The 18,823-nt window shown below is 40.2% G+C and overlaps 1 protein-coding gene and 3 long non-coding RNA genes across 4 annotated transcripts; 2 read left to right on the top strand and 2 right to left on the bottom strand.

Annotated features, from left to right (window-relative positions):
* Positions 1 to 6,339: 6,339 nt before the first annotated feature.
* LOC124320860 lies at positions 6,340 to 6,547 on the top strand. Its single transcript, XR_006914051.1, has 2 exons — positions 6,340 to 6,425; positions 6,496 to 6,547. It is a non-coding gene; the product is annotated as an uncharacterized LOC124320860 (long non-coding RNA).
* A 1,092-nt stretch (positions 6,548 to 7,639) lies between these two features.
* Positions 7,640 to 8,069, top strand: LOC124311340. Its single transcript, XR_006909795.1, has 3 exons — positions 7,640 to 7,747; positions 7,808 to 7,873; positions 7,940 to 8,069. It is a non-coding gene; the product is annotated as an uncharacterized LOC124311340 (long non-coding RNA).
* Positions 8,070 to 9,704: 1,635 nt separating this feature from the next.
* On the bottom strand, positions 9,705 to 10,781 carry LOC124329219. The gene is made up of 3 exons (XR_006916602.1): positions 10,424 to 10,781; positions 10,284 to 10,363; positions 9,705 to 10,214 (listed from the first exon to the last, which is right to left on the bottom strand). It is a non-coding gene; the product is annotated as an uncharacterized LOC124329219 (long non-coding RNA).
* A 7,004-nt stretch (positions 10,782 to 17,785) lies between these two features.
* Positions 17,786 to 18,566, bottom strand: LOC124328336. Its single transcript, XM_046787117.1, has 4 exons — positions 18,346 to 18,566; positions 18,203 to 18,281; positions 18,030 to 18,128; positions 17,786 to 17,874 (listed from the first exon to the last, which is right to left on the bottom strand). The coding sequence occupies exons 1-4, from the start codon at positions 18,415 to 18,417 to the stop codon at positions 17,786 to 17,788; spliced, it is 339 nt and encodes a 112-aa protein (XP_046643073.1). The 5' UTR covers positions 18,418 to 18,566.
* Between the last annotated feature and the right edge of the window lie 257 nt (positions 18,567 to 18,823).

Here is an 18,823-nt window from a genome sequence, read left to right as displayed (position 1 = left end):
CCGTTTTTTTAGTTTTGTCAATAACTCATGCAGTTATTGACAAAAATCAACCAAATTTCATGCCAAAGTAGATTATACAGATTTACATAACATACTAAAAAATTTTAAAATTTTATTAACATCTACTATTTCCCCCCCCCCCCACTGTCCCTTTTGACCCGGTGTCCCGTTTTACTCCAGTCTCCCCTACCATGTATTGTTACGGTACCATAGGGCTTGTCGTGGAAGTTGACAAACCCTGTCGTCAAATAGCAAGGAGCGAACGGCACTAGCTCCCGTCCATCCCATTTGATAGTAAAGTTTTTATATTTTGGTTGTGGCCCGCAAGCCGGCAGTTCAACACTGAAATCTACTTCCGTCGCTTTGCACGAAATGGCTAAAACAGTTTTTCCATATGCAGTTAGTTTTGTAGATTTGGGTAGGCGAACCAATGACGCGGCCAGCCACCCGTTGTACTGCGTGGTTGAAATGAACCTTTCGTGCATTGCTTTTTGAGAATCGCATTGCAAAGTTGGAATAGTCGATCAGCTGATCTTTAATAAACGGTATGTTTGCGATAACGTCGACGTTCCCAACTGGTTTAAACAGTTGGGGAGATTTGAAGACAGTGCAAGAAGATTGATTTGCACTAGTAGTCGCTTTCACTATCACAAACAACTAAGACATCACGTCATACGAGTCCACTTTTTTTATAGCACTCGATTTTAGGAAGGAGGCATCGTTGTGTTTTCATTAGGTGGAATTCTAACTCTTTTTCCTCGTCCTGAAGATTTTCCTCATGAACCGAGCGAAAATATAGTTCCGACACCAGATTCTAGCAGGCGTGACATTGGATTTGACTTCTGCGTAAATGATTTATCCCAAACCAAAGTGATGTGTTGTATAATAAACTTCCAGCAGCTGCAGAATCTGTGCCAATAGGGTAGGAAAGGTGTCCCCTTCTGTTTCATGAAACAGCTGAATTTTGTCCACTACAGAGTTAACAGTTTATAGCACCACAGTGCTAAGCCACCAACCATTTTCTGTCGGTTCTTGATTGAACACAAGTTTGTTTTTGGTGATTTCCATCGGCTGTTCATTGCAGCAAAGACTTTCATACATGGTCCAGCACTCCATCAGCGACGTATCCAACCCCACCTTATCTGGAACGATCACTTTTTGGTCGAAGAAGCTCATCGTAATATGTTTTTGCTGTTTCCAGCGCGCAAACACGAATCCGGGAAACTTGGTTTCCGCACGAATTTCGGTGTAAACTGAGTACTCCACTGGCTGAAGATCCGCCTGTTTTTTATCAGGACTTCGGTGTACACCGAGTAGTCTTCCGGTTTAAAGATCCGATTGTTTTTTTTTCAGGACGGCAATCTTCGGTCAAACATTGCGAATGTCGCATTGGCAAAATTTTGTGGCTCTTTAGAAGATTTGTTGTTGTTTTTTGTTTTTTTTACAAAATTTTGGTATTTACAGGGGTTTTAGGTTGTTTTGGGTGGCAGTCTAGGCAGTTTTAGGCCTTTGAGGGGCAGGCTCTTCAGAAGTGAGTTGAATTCTAGGAATTTCGGCTTTTTCTTCTATTCAAAGAGATGCAGGATCGATTCCCGCAATAATATATAGGTAATTAATGTCAAGATTGTTAAAGTATTCATACAGATTAAATTTTTTTTCCTTTATGGTTATAATTTTGAAATGAATATACCTTTACTAAAAACATACATCACGCCACCAGAAGTTAACTTCACAATGAATTTCAAATCGCAGAAAGGTCGAAGGCACTCAAGCCACCATAGCTATTAGATGGGGGATGGTATCATGGTTCGGGGCGAAATTCTAGAAACAATCTTGAATAGATTGACGAACCTTGAGGCAAATGATGCTGGTACACTAAGGATAAAAAAAGAAAGTGATTTTAAAAACCCTCTGAAGACTTACACAATCCAAAAGTTTTGAAGCTGCATATGGATGATGACGATATAGGTAATAATTGGAAACTGAGATCCACAACATGCAAGACTGTATAGCTCAAGACTTGCCCAAGCATCAGCACAGTTATATTTATTCCTGGCAAAATTGCAAGTGAATTAATGAGGAATGGCGTGAAGGTGTTCAGCAACACCGTGAGATGCCTGTAAATATGAGAAAAGTGACATTTTAAAATTATACAAATGAAATGGAATAAAAAATACCCACCAGTTGTTTTGACTGTTGGCTGGGAATAATTAGCCCGTTATGTGAATTTTAAAAATTTGCCAATGTTTCGTCACCAATGTGTCCTCGAAAAGTGTCTGCAAAGAATTCCATAAGTTGACTGTACTGCCGAGGTCTAGATTCCTAGTTTTTTTCAGCTAAGCAAGGGCGTTTTTTTTGTGAACACCTCCATGGTGCTTCCTTATTCGCCTTTTAAGAATTCAGTCATGTAAACCCCTGGCCGACGCTTTACGTATTGCTGCATCTTCTTTCTCACCGAAAATGTCAACCAAGGTCCTTGCAGCTCTGGGTGAACGAACTCACATTAAAAGCATCCCTCCACAGTGTGCCGAGTGGTGTCTGTAAGCTGCCTCAATAAATCAAGCATGAATGAAAATTCAAAGGACTCAGGATAATGTTGCTATAAATCACTTTCCATGCATGTCAGATGTGACGAAATCTCAGGGTCACGGGTTCACGAGGTGACTCTCAGCTAAGATTGACCAAAGGACTGACCAAAACACTGCCTCTATTCTTCATTCGCGAAAAACTCTGAAATGAAGAACATGGCAAGCTCAACAGAAGTCTTCATTTTCAGATTTTTCGCTTCATATTTATTCTAGTCAATTGTGAATTGAAAATAGTTTTTATTTTATTGCCCGTGTTTGTCCCTTTCTTTCCCCTCATTTCCACCCCGCGCTTCTCTGTTAAACAGAGAAATCGCGCGCTTATCAGGGGGTGACAACCCGGCGTGGGTGGGAATGGACGGGGAAGAAAGGGACAAAAACGGGCAATAAAATAAAAACTGTTTTCAATTCACAATTGACTAGGTAAAATATGAAGCGAAAACCTTTTTTTTTTTTCTTTATTTCCTTTTGGTTTTGTTGTTTTTCGATACAATTTCAGAAAGGCCATATATTATCGTTTTTGATTAGGTTAAAACTCCTCAGAAACATTTTAAATATGAATCACCTTTCAATATGATTATTGCTCAACAATGATTATTTTATCTGATTTTTGCACACAGAGTCGTATCCCTTGATATTCTTGAATGGTCACAACTAAAAAGAATAATCTATTTCAAAACCAGGTCACTATTAATTAAAACATTTACCAATAATATGTGGCATCGGAGACTCACAACTTTAATTTAAAACTTTTTCTCCATCGTAAATAAACCTTCCATTGGTTTTCCCCATGTCATCTCCCATCCCATGTTTCATAGTCGTTACGAAATTTTTACTGTCGCTTTCAAAAAGATTGGAATAAGTTTTTAGGCTACTTCTAAAACGAGAACTAAATAAAAAAAAACTAAAAGCTAAAACTAGAACCCAAAATCAAATATTTTGACGGATTTTCGTTTGAACGGAATGGTATGGGTAAAAAAAGTTACACCACAAGAGTATAGCTCAGACTTGCCTGGGAACGTTCGTGACGTCCGCCTTAGATATCAAACCTCAAACAGAGAAAATGAATTCAAAATGATCTATGGATGTTCGTGCACTTTGATTGATGGACAAAAATGTCCGTGACATTATAAGAAAAGTCTAAGGCGGTGGCAAAAGAGATATTATCGGTGACGGCTTAGGCAAATTTGTGGGAAAGACTGTGGGCGCGGCTGTGGGGAGTCTGTGGCTAAGGATGTGTCCGAGGATATGTCTATAGTTGCAACTGATACCGTGGATGAAACCGTGGCCGATGTTTTGAGTGACGTGAATTACGTCGTGGAAGACTTGGGGATAAAGTTATGGATAAACTTTTCATTTCCCTTAATAACTCCCACAGTGGTGGTCGAACCGTGAGTTCAATTTCTTCTGGTCATCAATATGAAGTTTGCACTTTTCTCTCAGCTCACCGCAGATGAACTGAGAAAATTTAACACATTGAATAAACACTTGAAAGGCAAAATTCGCTAAAAAATATGTTATTGTAATAACGACGAAGTAACGTGATAAAATGTTTCAAATGAAAAAAGAAATATCATAAATATGATGATATCATAAATATTTATTATATATTTTTCATTTCATGAAATATTACAAAATTTAAATTATTCAAATGATAGAATGAACGCTAGCGTTAAGGGATGTATACTTAGTTTTTTTTCCTTTGGATTCTTTTAAATGAGGTGCAGTGGGAAATCCTTCAACAGGAAGTCCAATGTTTGATTGAAACGTTTTTCACTTTTAAGCATTTTTAATACGAGAACGGAAGCTTCTACTTTATTTTTGCTAATTTCTGAGAGCCATTTTCGCTTCGTTTTGCATTTGGATCGCTAATTGCAAAAAGTAGTTGAGATCATACTCTTCCGAAACCAGTTCCGAAGCTATTTAATTGATTATTTCTGGAATATAATTTCTAGATTGGTTGTCTGTTGATGAACTATTGCTTGCAACTTCAGCTTCGTTTTCGTCTGGTAGATCCATATATAGCTTAATTATTGCTATAGCAACAGTAATCAAGACTCCGAAAATTGAACGCAATAAAAATGTTCCACACTAAAAAGGACTTAATATGATACGTTTGTAGTTTTTTATACGGTTCAACTCTTGTTCTGACATTTTATCCATATCTTCTTCCTATAATTTAAATTTTTAAATTTTAATTAACTTTGAATATTTGTATTTAATGTACGCGTATACCGATCTCCCTGAACCACCATCTTTGTTCACTGATTCCCCAGATCGTGGTTGAAGTATTGAACACGTTAAATAACGAAAATTGATACACTTCTACACGAAAACTTTTTAATATACTGCAATAATTCACTTACACTAACAATATCTGGTTGGTTATTATCGTCTGACTCCTCGTGATCGTAATTAGAATCTACAGTTAATGGCTTTTCCAAAAATGAATTAATACGAGTAAAATAATGAATATATATAAGACATCCTCACTACTATGGTGTTGATAGATGGATTCCAGTGTAAATTTTGGGTGAACGAACGAATTTCTATAAACTATATGTAACAAGTGTGTGCAAGACTAACACACAAAAACTAAAGAAAACTACGGAATTTGGTATTTCAGACAGATAAACCGTCTTGTCGCTTTCCTTACCACAAAATCAATGAGGGTGAAATTATACTTTGAATCACATACTGAATATGATAGGCCTACTAAAAAATTACTTGTAGTTATATTAGTCAAAAACTGATTGGGCCTGACTCTTAATAGCAACAATCAGTTGCTCCTGAACAATTTGGAAAATTCCAGTCTTTAATGTGCAGATTGTAGTATAATGTGAGAACCTTTTCTCACAGGGAAGCTGCACTCTTCGTTTGATGGTATATTCCCGTACAACGTCAACATAATTTTAAATAACAAGACGATACATGCCTCAAAGGGTTGGAGGCATACACACAGCCGTAGCCGTGTAGCCAGCGTCAAGCATAAGAAAACACAAATGCAACAAGTTAAAAACGGGGAACGAGCAGGTCAGTAGCAGGTCGAATTAACGGCTTGACACTTGACTCGCGAAAGGGTGAATCAACACTAGACTGGGTGAACAGCCCAGCGTTGACTGAAGAAAGAACTACAATCGATGGGGTTTTATATGACAAACAAAGTCAACGCGATCACCAACGCAAGGTGAGCGTAATTAAAGGATGGAAAGGAAAATGACTTGTTTCAAGAAAAGAGGAAGAGGATATTTTTCCAAGAAAAAGTGAGCTGATGCATTCCTTACAATAAGTACCTTATACGTTACGTACCGGATACGTTGTATACAGCCTTGTCAGTGCAAGGTTGTATAAAATTATCTTTTGCCAACACTTAGTATAATGTTTTGCTTGTTTGGCACTATTTCTTGAGCAGAAAATTAAGTCATATTTTACTTGTGTGAGATCCTACACTATCTCGGACAAATATCAAACTAATTCAATGACAATGAGCCTTCGTATGCTACAGAATTTTTTACATGTTGCATGCTTCACTAATTGAAACCTGAGAACCACAAACACACACTAACTTTAAAACTTTGGTAAATAACGTATATAAAAAAAATTATGAAAATATAAATATGACTGGCAGTAAATATCAGTTAAAATTTTAAAATTAAAACATTTGTTTTAACTAAGAATTATTTCAAAATTAGAAAACACAGTATACTATAGTATCAGAACATAGTAGCTAGTTGAATTAAAATGGAAGGTGTTACAGAAACAAAGTTAATGAATTTAACAAAAAAACAACTAGTGAAACGATATTTGGCGTATAAAAGGACTATTAACGTTGAAGTTAATGTAAGTTTTAATTTTAATCTTATACCATTACTTTTTTAATTACATTAATCGTATTGACGTGTCTTTACAGAAATTCAAATCAGATTGTGCTTAATTTAAAGCAGAATTATTAGCAGAAAGGGTAAAAGCCGTTTGATTGCACTTATATATTTTGAGGATAGGGGAGACTGGAGTAAAACGGGACACCGGGTCAAAAGGGACAGTGGGGGGAAAAATAGTAGATGTTAATAAAACTGTAAAATTTTTTAGTATGTTATGTAAATCTGTATAATCTAATTTGGCATGAAATTTGGTTGGTTTTTGTCAATAACTGCATGAGTTATTGACAAAACAAAAAAAACGGTTTTTTTTTAGAAATTTTTGTCTCCGCCATTTTATGTTTGAAGAAACAAATAAACGCTAATGGCATGTAAATTTAATATGGAAATGAAGCTGATTCATTTCTTGATCGTTTAAAACAGAAATTATAATTTTAGATCGATTAGTTTAGACAGTATGAACTTTAAAAAAAAAGTGTCTAAACCGGGAAATCGGGACAGCTGTTTTTGGCTAATTTGGGACAGTTACGGACCAATCAGCGTACAGCATTTTTAAGAGGCTCGATTTCGTTACCTAGCAACGCAGGATGTCCTACTGCTCCATAAGGGTTTTTGTATTTATAAGAAAAAAGGTTCATTAACACAATAATCAATTTGAAACATTTATAAACTCAAAGAGTATATGCAGTGGAACACTTTTTCAATTTTTTTTAATTTTATTGATGAATTTGAAGGCGAAAACGGAGGACGTCCCTCATCACCCACCCCAGTGTCCTCAATTACCCCCCAAAACAGGCCCCTCCCACAAATCTGAGGAAACTTTAAAGGTATTTTATGGGGAAATGGTTCATTATAAAATTATATAAAAAATATGGGGGGTTCATTACAATATGGAATACATAAAAACAAAATTTTAAAGAAATTCAATAATTAGTTTGGGAGATATAGGGGGGAAACAAAAACCGTCCCGTTTTACTCCAGTCTCCCCTACTATATTTTGGTTTTTGTGAAGGAAAAAAACAAAACCTTAATTGAGGAAATGCTAAACCCCAAACTCAGGCTAGGCGATCATGATCAATTTACAAATCAAGACTCAACGAGACCAGTAATACCAATAAATATTATTATACTAAACCTATATTTTGATAACATCTTTCTAAATATTTATAGGAAAGTTCAATGAGCTCAAGTACCGTTGAAAATGTTAATTTAAAAGTATTGGTGGCAAGTGATAGTTCTTTTTCAGATGAGGGAGTAATGGGAGATGACGGTGAAACAACATGGGTAATAAATGAGTAATAAAAATTACATAATACAGATTTTAAAATTCTTTTAAAAATATAGTCAAGTGAAACAATCAATAACCAATCCAAAGATAAAGACAGCGATGATGAAAGCAACATTGAAGAGGTAATAAATTGAATATAAATATCAAAATAAAAATAAGCATGCATAATCTTTTTATTTCCATAACAGTCATGTATGACATCATAATAGACTTTAACCAAAATATAATACATGCACATGCACATGCATGTATTACATGTATGACTGATAATATGATTCAACGTAACAGATCATGAATCACAACTTTGCCGGAACTTTTCTTATCAGTCAATTAAAAAAAATGCTATGTTTTTAATGATTTATATTTTTCTACTTCCCACCGGAAGTTTTCTTGTCATATTTTACATTTCTTATCAAAATCTCCTTAAGGAAGCTTTTGTTTTGTACTGAAAAGGCAAACATGTTGGTAACTAACTTGTTATTATTTTTCTTTGAGATCAGATGATTGTGTTCTTTTGAAAAGGTAAGATTTTTTGGGAGATGACTTTGGGAACTTAGTTGGTGAAAGCTTATGAAAAGCAATTGGATAAATGTCGGAGAGAAGGCGGATAAAATAACATATGGTTGCCGAAGGTCTTACTCTGGACGAAACGGTGACAGACATCGTTAATGATACCGTTGACCAAAAAATACACCAGTCGAAGCAATACTTTTTAGCTTTTAAACCGACCACATTTAGAGAATGTCCACCACACGGCACATATTTCGCTTTTTCATTTAACGCTTTGATGCGAGCTTGCAGACCGTTGTACTGGCCAGACATATCGGAAGCATTGTAATACGACATTCCATTACATAAATTTCATAGGTCTCTAAAAATTTAAAGACAATCGGCCAGATATTCGCCAGTGTGACGAGCAATCAGAAAAAATTAACAAATCTCCCAACTTGTCCATTATGTTTCATGGACATAACATTTTATATTTGAATTCTCTTTACATGTTGAAACAGTTTGAGATTGCACACTCAAATACATTTTGCATATTCATAAATTTTATGTTATTCAGAGATCAGTTATTCAAATTGGCCAACATACGTCTTCAAAGATACCAAGATCACGGTCGAAGGTTGGAATTTGCCTCCTTCATGGAAATTTGGCCAAAATTAGATTCCCGATCTCGGAGAAAAAAAGAATATGTTGACCATGGATGAAAGGAGAAATTTTTTTCCCTGGAAAAAGTCTCATCAGTGGTACAACCTAGTGCAATTTATTTATTTGTTAAAAAATTTGGATCAATAAGGAACTTATTGATTTCGAAACCTAAGAGAGTAAAAAAAAATTCACTGAAAAACTATTTTCTTGGAGTACGAGAGGCCAAAAGATGTGGCTAGTTTTTTTTATCGTTGTGAATTGAACGAAATGAATTAGTTTCAGGCTAGGATAAGGGGATTCATTGTTTTCCACGTCATTAAAGGGGATTCTCCAGATAATTTCTTTTTGAAGTTCTTCGAGTCCAACACGGTTCCAAAATTCTCGCTCATAAATGATATGTCACGTTCTTTTGTTGTTCAGGTGATCGCCAGATTGCTTCAAATCACCTGAACCTTGCATATAGAAATTTTATTGTATCAAAAATCCAGATTTTAATACTTTCAATTTGTGACATCACACCTCGCATGAAGTGTAGACGATACGGAAACGATGGCTGATGAGATGACTCTGGGAACGTAGTCGGTAAAAGCTAGGAGAAAGCCATCGGAGAAAATGTCGGAGAGAAGGCGGGTAAAAAAAACGTCAGATATTAGGAATACATTACCGTTGGCCAAGTTCTTAATGACGCTGATTCTCAAGTACGTTAAATCTATGATAAGTGTGTTGCTAAAAGTACTTGTTCTGTAAACATACTTAATTTCATTTTATAAACATACTTATTTTTTGTAAGCATGTTACACTTCGAAGAAGCATGAAATTTTGCTTTTCAGTTTGTTTATAATTCTTACCAAAAAGCGTAACGTGTTAAGTAATCTTAAAGTGCTAAAATAGGACTAAAATAAGCATCCTACCGAGCTGCTGTGTAGCTTTTAACTGTCGGTCAACAGTATCAAAATAATGTTTTACCTGTCTGACAAGAAAAGACTTCAAATAAGGATAACTAGGAAATTATGTTGGATCGTGTCGGATTCATGCGGGGTTTTTTTTTTTGCAAGATTTTTGCGGGATTTTGAAGAAAATCGTGCAAGATAAAGTGCAGGATTTTTCAAAAAAAAAAAACGGATTTTCGGGACTTTTTAGGCAACCCTGCACGACTTTGCTATTTCAGAAGTGGCAGCACTGCTGGTTATGGAACAACGATCATCTCGTTCGTGGTTTGCGTATTGACGTCCATGTTGCCATGGACCACACGCTGAGTACTGTCGTCGTTGAGTACAGTGAACCAGGTCTCTCCATCACTGGAATAACGGACTTGAAACAAGCAAAATTTAGTTAAATTTTTCAGTCCAAATAATCATCCATGAGAGTCTGAAACAATACCAGCGTATGACTCGATCCAATGAACACAAACAATGTCGACTGATTCTCAGCAGGGCAAGGGGATTTTGGTTGTACCGTTGCTGCACAATGAACAAAAGTTTTAGTCTTGATTATTAATATGTAAAAATGTAACAACTTACTCGAAAAATCTCAGAAACAACCTTGAAGATTAATTTTTGTTAGAAAAAATTCTTCTGTGGTTAAAATCTGGGCCTTGGACTCAAGTTCTTGGATCAGGGAACCCAAAACAGACGCAGCAGACTGTTCATGTTGAGGATTGTATGGGTCAACATCACTCCTGAAAACAGAATCGTTTAATAGAACTGAAAACACCATTTAAATAATGAAAGCGAATTAGTATTTTGAGGCTTTCGTCTAGTACGAAATCGGCAATGGCCGATAGCTGTCATAAACAACTACTGGCCAGACGAAGCCTTTTCTGACGCGGAAAGATGGATTTGTCGTCGAATCAGATCGCTCCAAATTCAAAGTGTTCTATGGCCAAAGAACATTTTCAGAATTTCCTGAAAAAGACAAAGGAAGACAAAGAAGCACATTAGTTTTTGTTCTGGTCGCGAAAAAGAACGTCGTTTTTACCATGGCTTCCAAATTTCATTGCAATTTTGAATTAGAACTTGCAGATGATTTCATAGAAATTACAGATACACTGACCGCAGTAGTTGGAGATAATGTAAGTGCCCTTTACCTTTTGCTCTATTTATATATCAATGTTGTATGATGAATGTACATGTAGGACTATGGCAAACTTTCACACATACACATACACACTCTCACACACTCAATGATGAATATCCAAGTTGGAATATTAACAAACTTTCAAACACACTTTGTGTGTGTCACACACACAACCTTGTCCACACACACTTGTCTACACTTGTCCACTTGTCACTTGTCCACACACACTTGAAAAATTGAAATTGCGACACAAATCACCAACCCAACGGCACTGCTGATTCAGATCGAAGAATATCAATGTTGGAATATTAGCCAACTTTCGCACACACTTTTTCGCTAAAATAAATAATCTCACAAAATCGGTCACAATTCACAGTCACAATTGGTCACACACATGATTTTATCACAACAAACACAGTTTGTTCACTAGTTTTCACACTTCGAGTCTTGATCTTTCTCTGATTTTTTTCGTCTGCATTTTGGACGTTGCCAGATTTACGTTGACAACCCATCGGGAGGATGGAGCGGAGGCATCGGAGTCCAAGGCGAGAGTTGCCAATACAATGCTGTTCGACAGCCCGATGTTTACGTCCAGGACCGTCATCTATTGCTCGACTCTGGTGAAACGAACATTAATCCAGGCAATCTAGCTTCAACGCAACAACCATCTCTCCAAAATGTCGACGCACAAGTAAGGAAAACCACATATCCACTTTATTGGTGTGTTTTTGTATACTCTGGAAGACGTCCAAGATAAGCAACATGACGACCACGTTAGTCACGATGCCTAGAACGGCGATCAGATAGAGTAGGCTGGCTTCGATTGAACTGCTTGTCGGACAGTTGAAAGTCCTCCTTCAATTTTTCGTATCGCAGCTGCCACCAAATCGCAAATTAGAACCGATAATCATTTTCTTCTTTTTCTTCGGAAATTTCTGGTTTCACCCCCTGGTTTTTTTTGTTGTTTTGTTTTTTTTCGAGCTCATAGTTGCAATCAATCAATCACGTTCACTCTATTTGTTGGGTGACCTTGTTTTTTTGTTTGGTGGGGTGGGAGGGTTATCTCTACCACCACCGCTCGTTAGTTGCTTGTAATGTATGTAGAGTTTTTACACACTCTAATGGACAGAGACGCGTTAGGACTTGGGTTGGTGGTGGCGATCCGGCTGTAAAAGAACCAACACACATGCACACACACACGCAAAGTTTCCAGCTCCAGCAGAATGGGAGAGAGAGAGAGACCGAGGGAGAGAAAAGGGGACGAGCGCAAATGGTCAAGTTTTGTCTAGTGGCTGGATGGATGGAGGGGGAACACTGTCGGATCGTTTCTGTTGATCCTGAATAGAACGTTTGTGGACGACTAACGCAGTACACGCAGACAGATAGAGCGAGGTGAGTTTTGAGCCAGAATCACGTTGGCTAGGAGTTGGTGCAGGCGCATGTGCTCATAGTGTTGGAGGATCTGCGACTCATCCATCCATCGCGATTCCGCGCGCGCGCTCCGATCATCCGCCTCTCTGGCTCTTTTTGCCTCTTCTTAAAAAGTTGCGGTACTTTGCGGCTGCGAGAAAAGGAGGGAACCCCGACAGTCGCTTCTCGATTTGACGTCTCTTGTGTGAAATTTTGTAATAAGCAGAAGGCGGAAGAGAGGAGGGAAATGCTTTTCTTTTTAGCCCCCAACTCATTGCTGTTAATGACATGTAAAGACATGTAAGTGCCGCCGCCGCTTCCGGAAGGAATCCCGTGAAGGAGGAAGGTGGGAGGATTTATGTCCGCTTTATTTGCGCTTTTGCCTTTTCCCCATTCGGAGGAGTGGCCGTCTCTTTTCTGCCTCTGTTTCCGCTTTGCCATATGAAGTGCACAATAGCGTGATGTATTCGATTGCAATTTCAATCTTCAATAAACCGAAAGACCAAAACTTTATTTTCTGTAAGTATTCCAAAATGATGTTTCCAATACGTAGAAGGCGGGAGGTGGGTGGAATGCATAAGAGAAAGGAATCATACTAAGCTACTACGGTCAATGCCGGAGTGTGAACATGATGGATCTCGTAATGGGGAGCCACTGGAACTGGGACAAGGAAAGCGTATGGCGTTGCCACTTGTACTTGGACAGCAACTTTGTCGATGTTGACTTTTGTAAGATGCTGGACGGTCACCTGGGTAGTCACTTCGGAGATGGCACGGACTGGTGCAAGGACCTTTTCCTGCAGGGGCCGCCGCTTTGGTTGGCGATTGGGTGGACGGTTGGACCGTCATGCGGACGTGCTGGATTGGAGTTTCTTTCATTTCTTCCGGTCGCTTGCGAATGGCCAGCGGAGACAGTGCCGATGTCCCCCCAACGGAAGAACTTCTGATGGCTCCGTTGATCTGACTGGCCTGCGGCAATGCAGTCGGCATCATCCGCATGTTGATGGCCGGTTTCTGCTCTTCCGGCTGAGGCAATTTGCTGGCGATTCGAGATCGAGATTCGAGATTCGGCTTTAATGGCCGCCTTGTGGATGGCGATCTGCAACGTTTCCCCGGGGTGAACAAAACGGCCGAAGGATCCATTTTCAAATCAGAACTCGTCTGGCAATCCTCTTATGGCACCGACGATGCGGATGGTTCAGGAGCCTTGACCTGTTCGGCCTCTTTGGCTCCTAAATTCAAAACGCCAAGCGTCACCACTTCCTCCACTTCCTCCTCATATTCTACCTCCTCGCTCTCCTCCGGCTCCTTAGGAACTAACTTCTCTTCAGCTTTGACCTGCTGGACCAGTTTCTCCACTTGCTTCTCTTCCGCCTGGATTGGTTGTTGCACTTTGGGGCTGTCAGCAGCGGCTGTTTGGGAGGGCTTCATGGAGAGGACCCAACTGAGTCCCGATTTGCTGGGCATGAGACCGGCCGCCATGACGACAGGTGACGGCGGATCAGGTGAGAGCGGAGTCTGCGGTGCGGATGACAAATCGATGGATCCGATCCGGTCGACCGACGAGCTGCGGCTGCTGCAGTTCCAGTTGAATTTCCTCAGCGAACTCAACTTGATTTCCGGCGTGTTGAACGGAGATGATCCAGCGGCGCCGATGCTTTCACTCCGCATAAAAGGTTTCAGCAACCTGGGCGCGTATAATTCGCCCAGCGATTTTTGTTTCAGCAGCGGATAGGACGACGGCTCCGACATTTTCAATTTGAATGAAGCCGGCGGCGATTTGTGCCATCCGCTTCCGCTCGGATGTCTTCCATCGATTTTCGGATTCCCGCCGACAGGCGGATGAATTTCCTCAAATCGACGCTGACTTGTTCGTCCATTCCGGTCGTCGTTTGAGATCGTTCCACTTTCTTTTTAGCCAATTTCACCTTCCAGGGAACGTTGGAATTGTTGTTGTTCTTATTCCGGCTGCTGTTGCTGAGACTGCTGGAAGAATCCGAATTCTTGATTTCTTCCGGCTGCTTTTCCATTACCTTTTCCGGTTGTTTCTGTTTTTCCACCGGCCGTTCGACTGGCCGTTCAACCGGTTTTTGTTGTTTGTCAACTGGCCGTTCTGGTTGTTTCAACTGGACAACGGGCCGTTCGGGTTGTTGTTGTTGTTTCTGCACTGGCCGCTCTGATTGAACTTGTTTCTGCACAGGCCGTTCGGGTTGTTTCTGTTTCTGTAGAGGCCGTGCCGGCTGCTGGAGAGTCAAGGCCGTTACCTTGGCAGTAGGAGGCGTTTGAGGCGTCTGCGGTCGTGAGTTTTGATGCGACGGTGGCGAGGCCGGCAGCTGGACTTTGTTCAACGAGAAGGAAGGCAACCGGACGGCCAGCCTGGCGGGAATTTTAGGCGTGACGAGAGGAGCTGGATTCAATTCCGGTTGGACAAATCGACCGCGAATGCTATTATGAGCTATTACGTTAATGGAACGGCCTTTTCCGTGGGTTCTTCTTTCTTGGCCACGGGAATAACATCAGGATCGGCGACAGTCTCATCTGCTTTTTTGGTCTCGACGCCGACATAGTCGTCCGAGGGACCGACGACGACTGCTATTAAAGCGGCCAGAGGAGCGACGACGAATGGAGTCAAATTCAGTTTCAGGATTGTGGCAGAATGGCCGACCACGACGGGAGTGTCAGCGTAGTGAACTCTGGTCTCAACGGTTGGAATAGCGTGAACGACATGTAGGCCTACCGGAGATGGATAGGCTGCTGGAAACGGAAATGTGTGCGGGTAGACCAGATGTAGCGGTGCGGATAGGCCGGTGGCATCCACCAAAGAGAAAATAGTGATCTGCAACGCAACAAACAAAAAGGATCTTTAATATTATTTGATTCCGAAATAGTTTTTACCCTTTTAAAATACAAATAAATTTAAAAAAATAAAATAAATTAAAATAAATTTTGCCTTAACAGATGGAAATCCTTCTAGAACAATATAAAAAGACGAGAAGTGAAATAGAACTTATATTGAAACAAATAAATTCTATTGTCGCTTTTACCCCTATTGGGTGTGCAGAAACGCTATGTGAAACATTTGGATTCTTTTTCTACAATTCAAATACCATGTCAAGAGGTTTTCGCAAAGAATATGAGGTATATGATTAGGAATTTCTCTAAAATACAGTAACTGTTATTTTTTTAAAATTAAGAATATTGAACCAAAAGCGCAAATTTGTTTCGAAAAATTGGCTTTTGCAAGCGCGGTAGATGCCTTTTATAGGAAAAAAGTGAAATTTCTACAATTGGAAGGAAAAGTAAAAATTGCTGAAGGAATCCTTGGTAATTTTTAAATTTAATCAAACATAATTATAACCATTAATAAAAATTTTTCATAATAGAAAACATCACGAAAATTAATCCAGATGAATTTCATTCTGGTGGGCAAGTCGTTCATCACAAAATCTATGACAGTTTTAACCATTTCCAGAAATCGTACTGTCAATTCTGTGATAATTATTTCGATGGCTCTTCACCTTGAAGTAGACACATCAAAAGCCAACACCCGATGGAATTTGTAAAAGCTGTTACACAATACTATTCCATTGCGACCAAATTGGCTACTCCAAACGTCCAAGCTGCTTTGCGCTTGATGAAAACTAGCGTTTTTGGATTAGACCAATTAGAACTCTTATTGGATCCAGTATTGCTGGTATAACTATTAATTTTTATTTTTATAAAGAAAATATTAACGCTTTTTTCCTAGAACATCCTTGATCAACACGTTCGTATAATCGCGGAGCACAACGACACCGAGTGCCACGGCGCCCAGCGCACCTCGTCGGCGCCCAACGATGGCCAACAGAACCTGACAGCGCGCTACTCGACTGAGTTCAACGGCGCCAATCGCACATCGTCTGCGTCCAATCAACTGAACTTGGCATCCAGCAGCTCGACTGAGCGCAACGGCGCCCAGCGCACTTCGTCTGCGCCCAATCAACTGAACTTTACATCCAGCAGCTCGAATGAGCGCAACGGCGCCCAGCGCACTTCGTCTGCGCCCAATCAACTGAACTTTACATCTAGCAGCTTGAATGAGCGCAACGGCGCCAATCGCACCTCGTCTGCGTCCAATCAACTGAACTTGGCATCCGGCAGCTCGACTGAGCGCAACGGCGCCAATCGCACATCGTCTGCGTCCAATCAACTGAACTTTACATCCAGCAGCTCGACTGAGCGCAACGGCGCCCAGCGCACTTCGTCTGCGCCCAATCAACTGAACTTTACATCCAGCAGCTTGACTGAGCGCAACGGCGCCAATCGCACATCGTCTGCGTCCAATCAACTGAACTTGGCATCCCGCTCACAACAGAAAATTACGTCGTTTTTTTATAAATCAAATTCGGCAAATCTTGCGGAGCCCGGTGGTTGTGGGAGCAGCGGAGGAGGAAATGAATATCGTCCACCCCAACCCAGTGGTGGAGCTGATTGTCGTGATGATCCCAACGGAGACAGACGTCCAGCGGCACCTTCTGCATCCAGCGCGGATGAAGCGACACGAGTACGAAGATTGGAAGAGCCCAAAGCGCCCGTAAGTTTCCCATCTTTTCTATTACACTGTTTGTTAATCTGACAAAATTAATTTCTTTCAAGATGTTTGAGAATAGCAACGCGTTTGCCTACCAGCCGCCCAGTTTTCAAGCTTCTGGTTACTCGCAGTTAAACGAGAGGGTTACTTTCCTAGAACGCCAATTGGTACAAGAAAAACGCTTGCGTTTGGAACTCGAAGATAATTTCAGAAAAAATCAGATTCAAGTTCAAAACAAACGATTGGAAGTGGTACGTGGAACAAATGTCAACATCAACGACTACCTAAAACGATCGAAGGAACAAGTAGATTTCCAATAATATCTAACAGATAGGAGAGGAAATTTACTTTGCCAGTGCCACGGAAACCCGCCTGCTTTGTTTGTTGAAAACAAAAATTACTGGATGTGCTCAAAGAGGACCAGACAAGCCGGAAAATGTTGTTTATTTATCCCTAATGCGCTGTTTTAATTCGATGATTCGGCTGAGCCTGGCAAAAGTCGTCATTCTTCTTCTTCTTTTTCCCTACCGTTTGATCGTATTTCTTCTCCCTCCCTGTCTGTAAAATTTGTCTCCACCCAGCTATTATTGTACGCCATGTGTCAGGTCATGTTCAGCCGTGATATTACTCTGCCAGTCTATATAGCTACCACCGATCTATAGTAAACGCCGTCCTCCACCAGAAAACAATCATTCTACATAATTTTGGCGGATCAGCAGTAGGGTAGTATTCTGGAGTCTTGGTGTAGTAACTGAGAGTCGCATAAGCGGCGCTGATGTAGTATGGCGCTAGTGTGGTGTAGTAAGACAAGCCCATTGACCCATCTTCTATGTTCGCGACCGAGAAGGGAGTTGAAATGTTGCTGCTAGCACTGAAAGTGCATGACGTGGCACGTTGACGTGCATGACGTTGGTCACTAATGCAGGTTTATCCACATGAATGTCGTGAACAACGACACCAGAGCGTATTTCAAAAGGGGCAGAAGGAAGGCGGATCAAAAAGAGAGCATACTACGGTACGAGAGAGAATCTATTACTAAGTAGAGGACTAATATTGAAGAGGAATGCCTACCTCGAGATGCTGCACCGCTAAATGAATTGTTAGCCTTGGGTTGTGTTCCTGATGGTCCGGCAACATTGTCTCCCATTCGCGTGTCTGATGTAGAGGGGCCTTGGAATAAAAAAAGAATACATTTTTAAACATAGGTGTGTGTTAGAAACTATGACTGGTAGTTTATATATTACCAAAGGTAATTTCACGGGTCGAGTTGGGTACAATGGATATCATGCCGTTGTCAGATGTGCTCCAGTCGTCGTCACACTCCTGGGATTTTTCAAAATTGAAATTAACATTACTAAGAAAAGTTCTGCCACTCTTTATCACATACCCGTGATGCCCATTCTGGTCCGTTATTATCTAGTTGGTCTTCCATTTGGTCAGAGTCTAATTCCGATTCCATTTTTGTATCAACTACAACAAAGAGGTCATCTGAGTCTGTGTTCGCTGGATGTGTAGGAGATTCCGATGGTACAACATGAGCTTTCTTGGGAGGAGGCGGATTTGGTCTAGAGGATGATTGGTTCTGAGAAGGAGTGTGTGAAATGTTGTCATTTTATGGTTGTTGAGAATTGCGGGGAGTCGATACAACTGACCAATACAAATTGCCATCAGCATCTACGAAAATAATATTTAGCTTACCTCAAAGTAGTTGCTACAAGCGCAAACACTAGTCGGTGAACTCTAACATATTGATGGTCAGCGGCAAGAGTCACATCACACATAGATTCCTTTTCCAAACAATAACTAAAACATGGTGATGGTTGTTCCACCGCAAACAGAATTCTTCTGCATCCATGTCTGGAAAT

This window comes from Daphnia pulicaria, chromosome 1 (genome assembly GCF_021234035.1).
Source record: "Daphnia pulicaria isolate SC F1-1A chromosome 1, SC_F0-13Bv2, whole genome shotgun sequence".
NCBI lineage: Eukaryota > Metazoa > Arthropoda > Branchiopoda > Diplostraca > Daphniidae > Daphnia > Daphnia pulicaria.
Note: the sequence above shows the minus strand (reverse complement) of the source record. Positions and strands in the feature narration are given on the sequence as shown.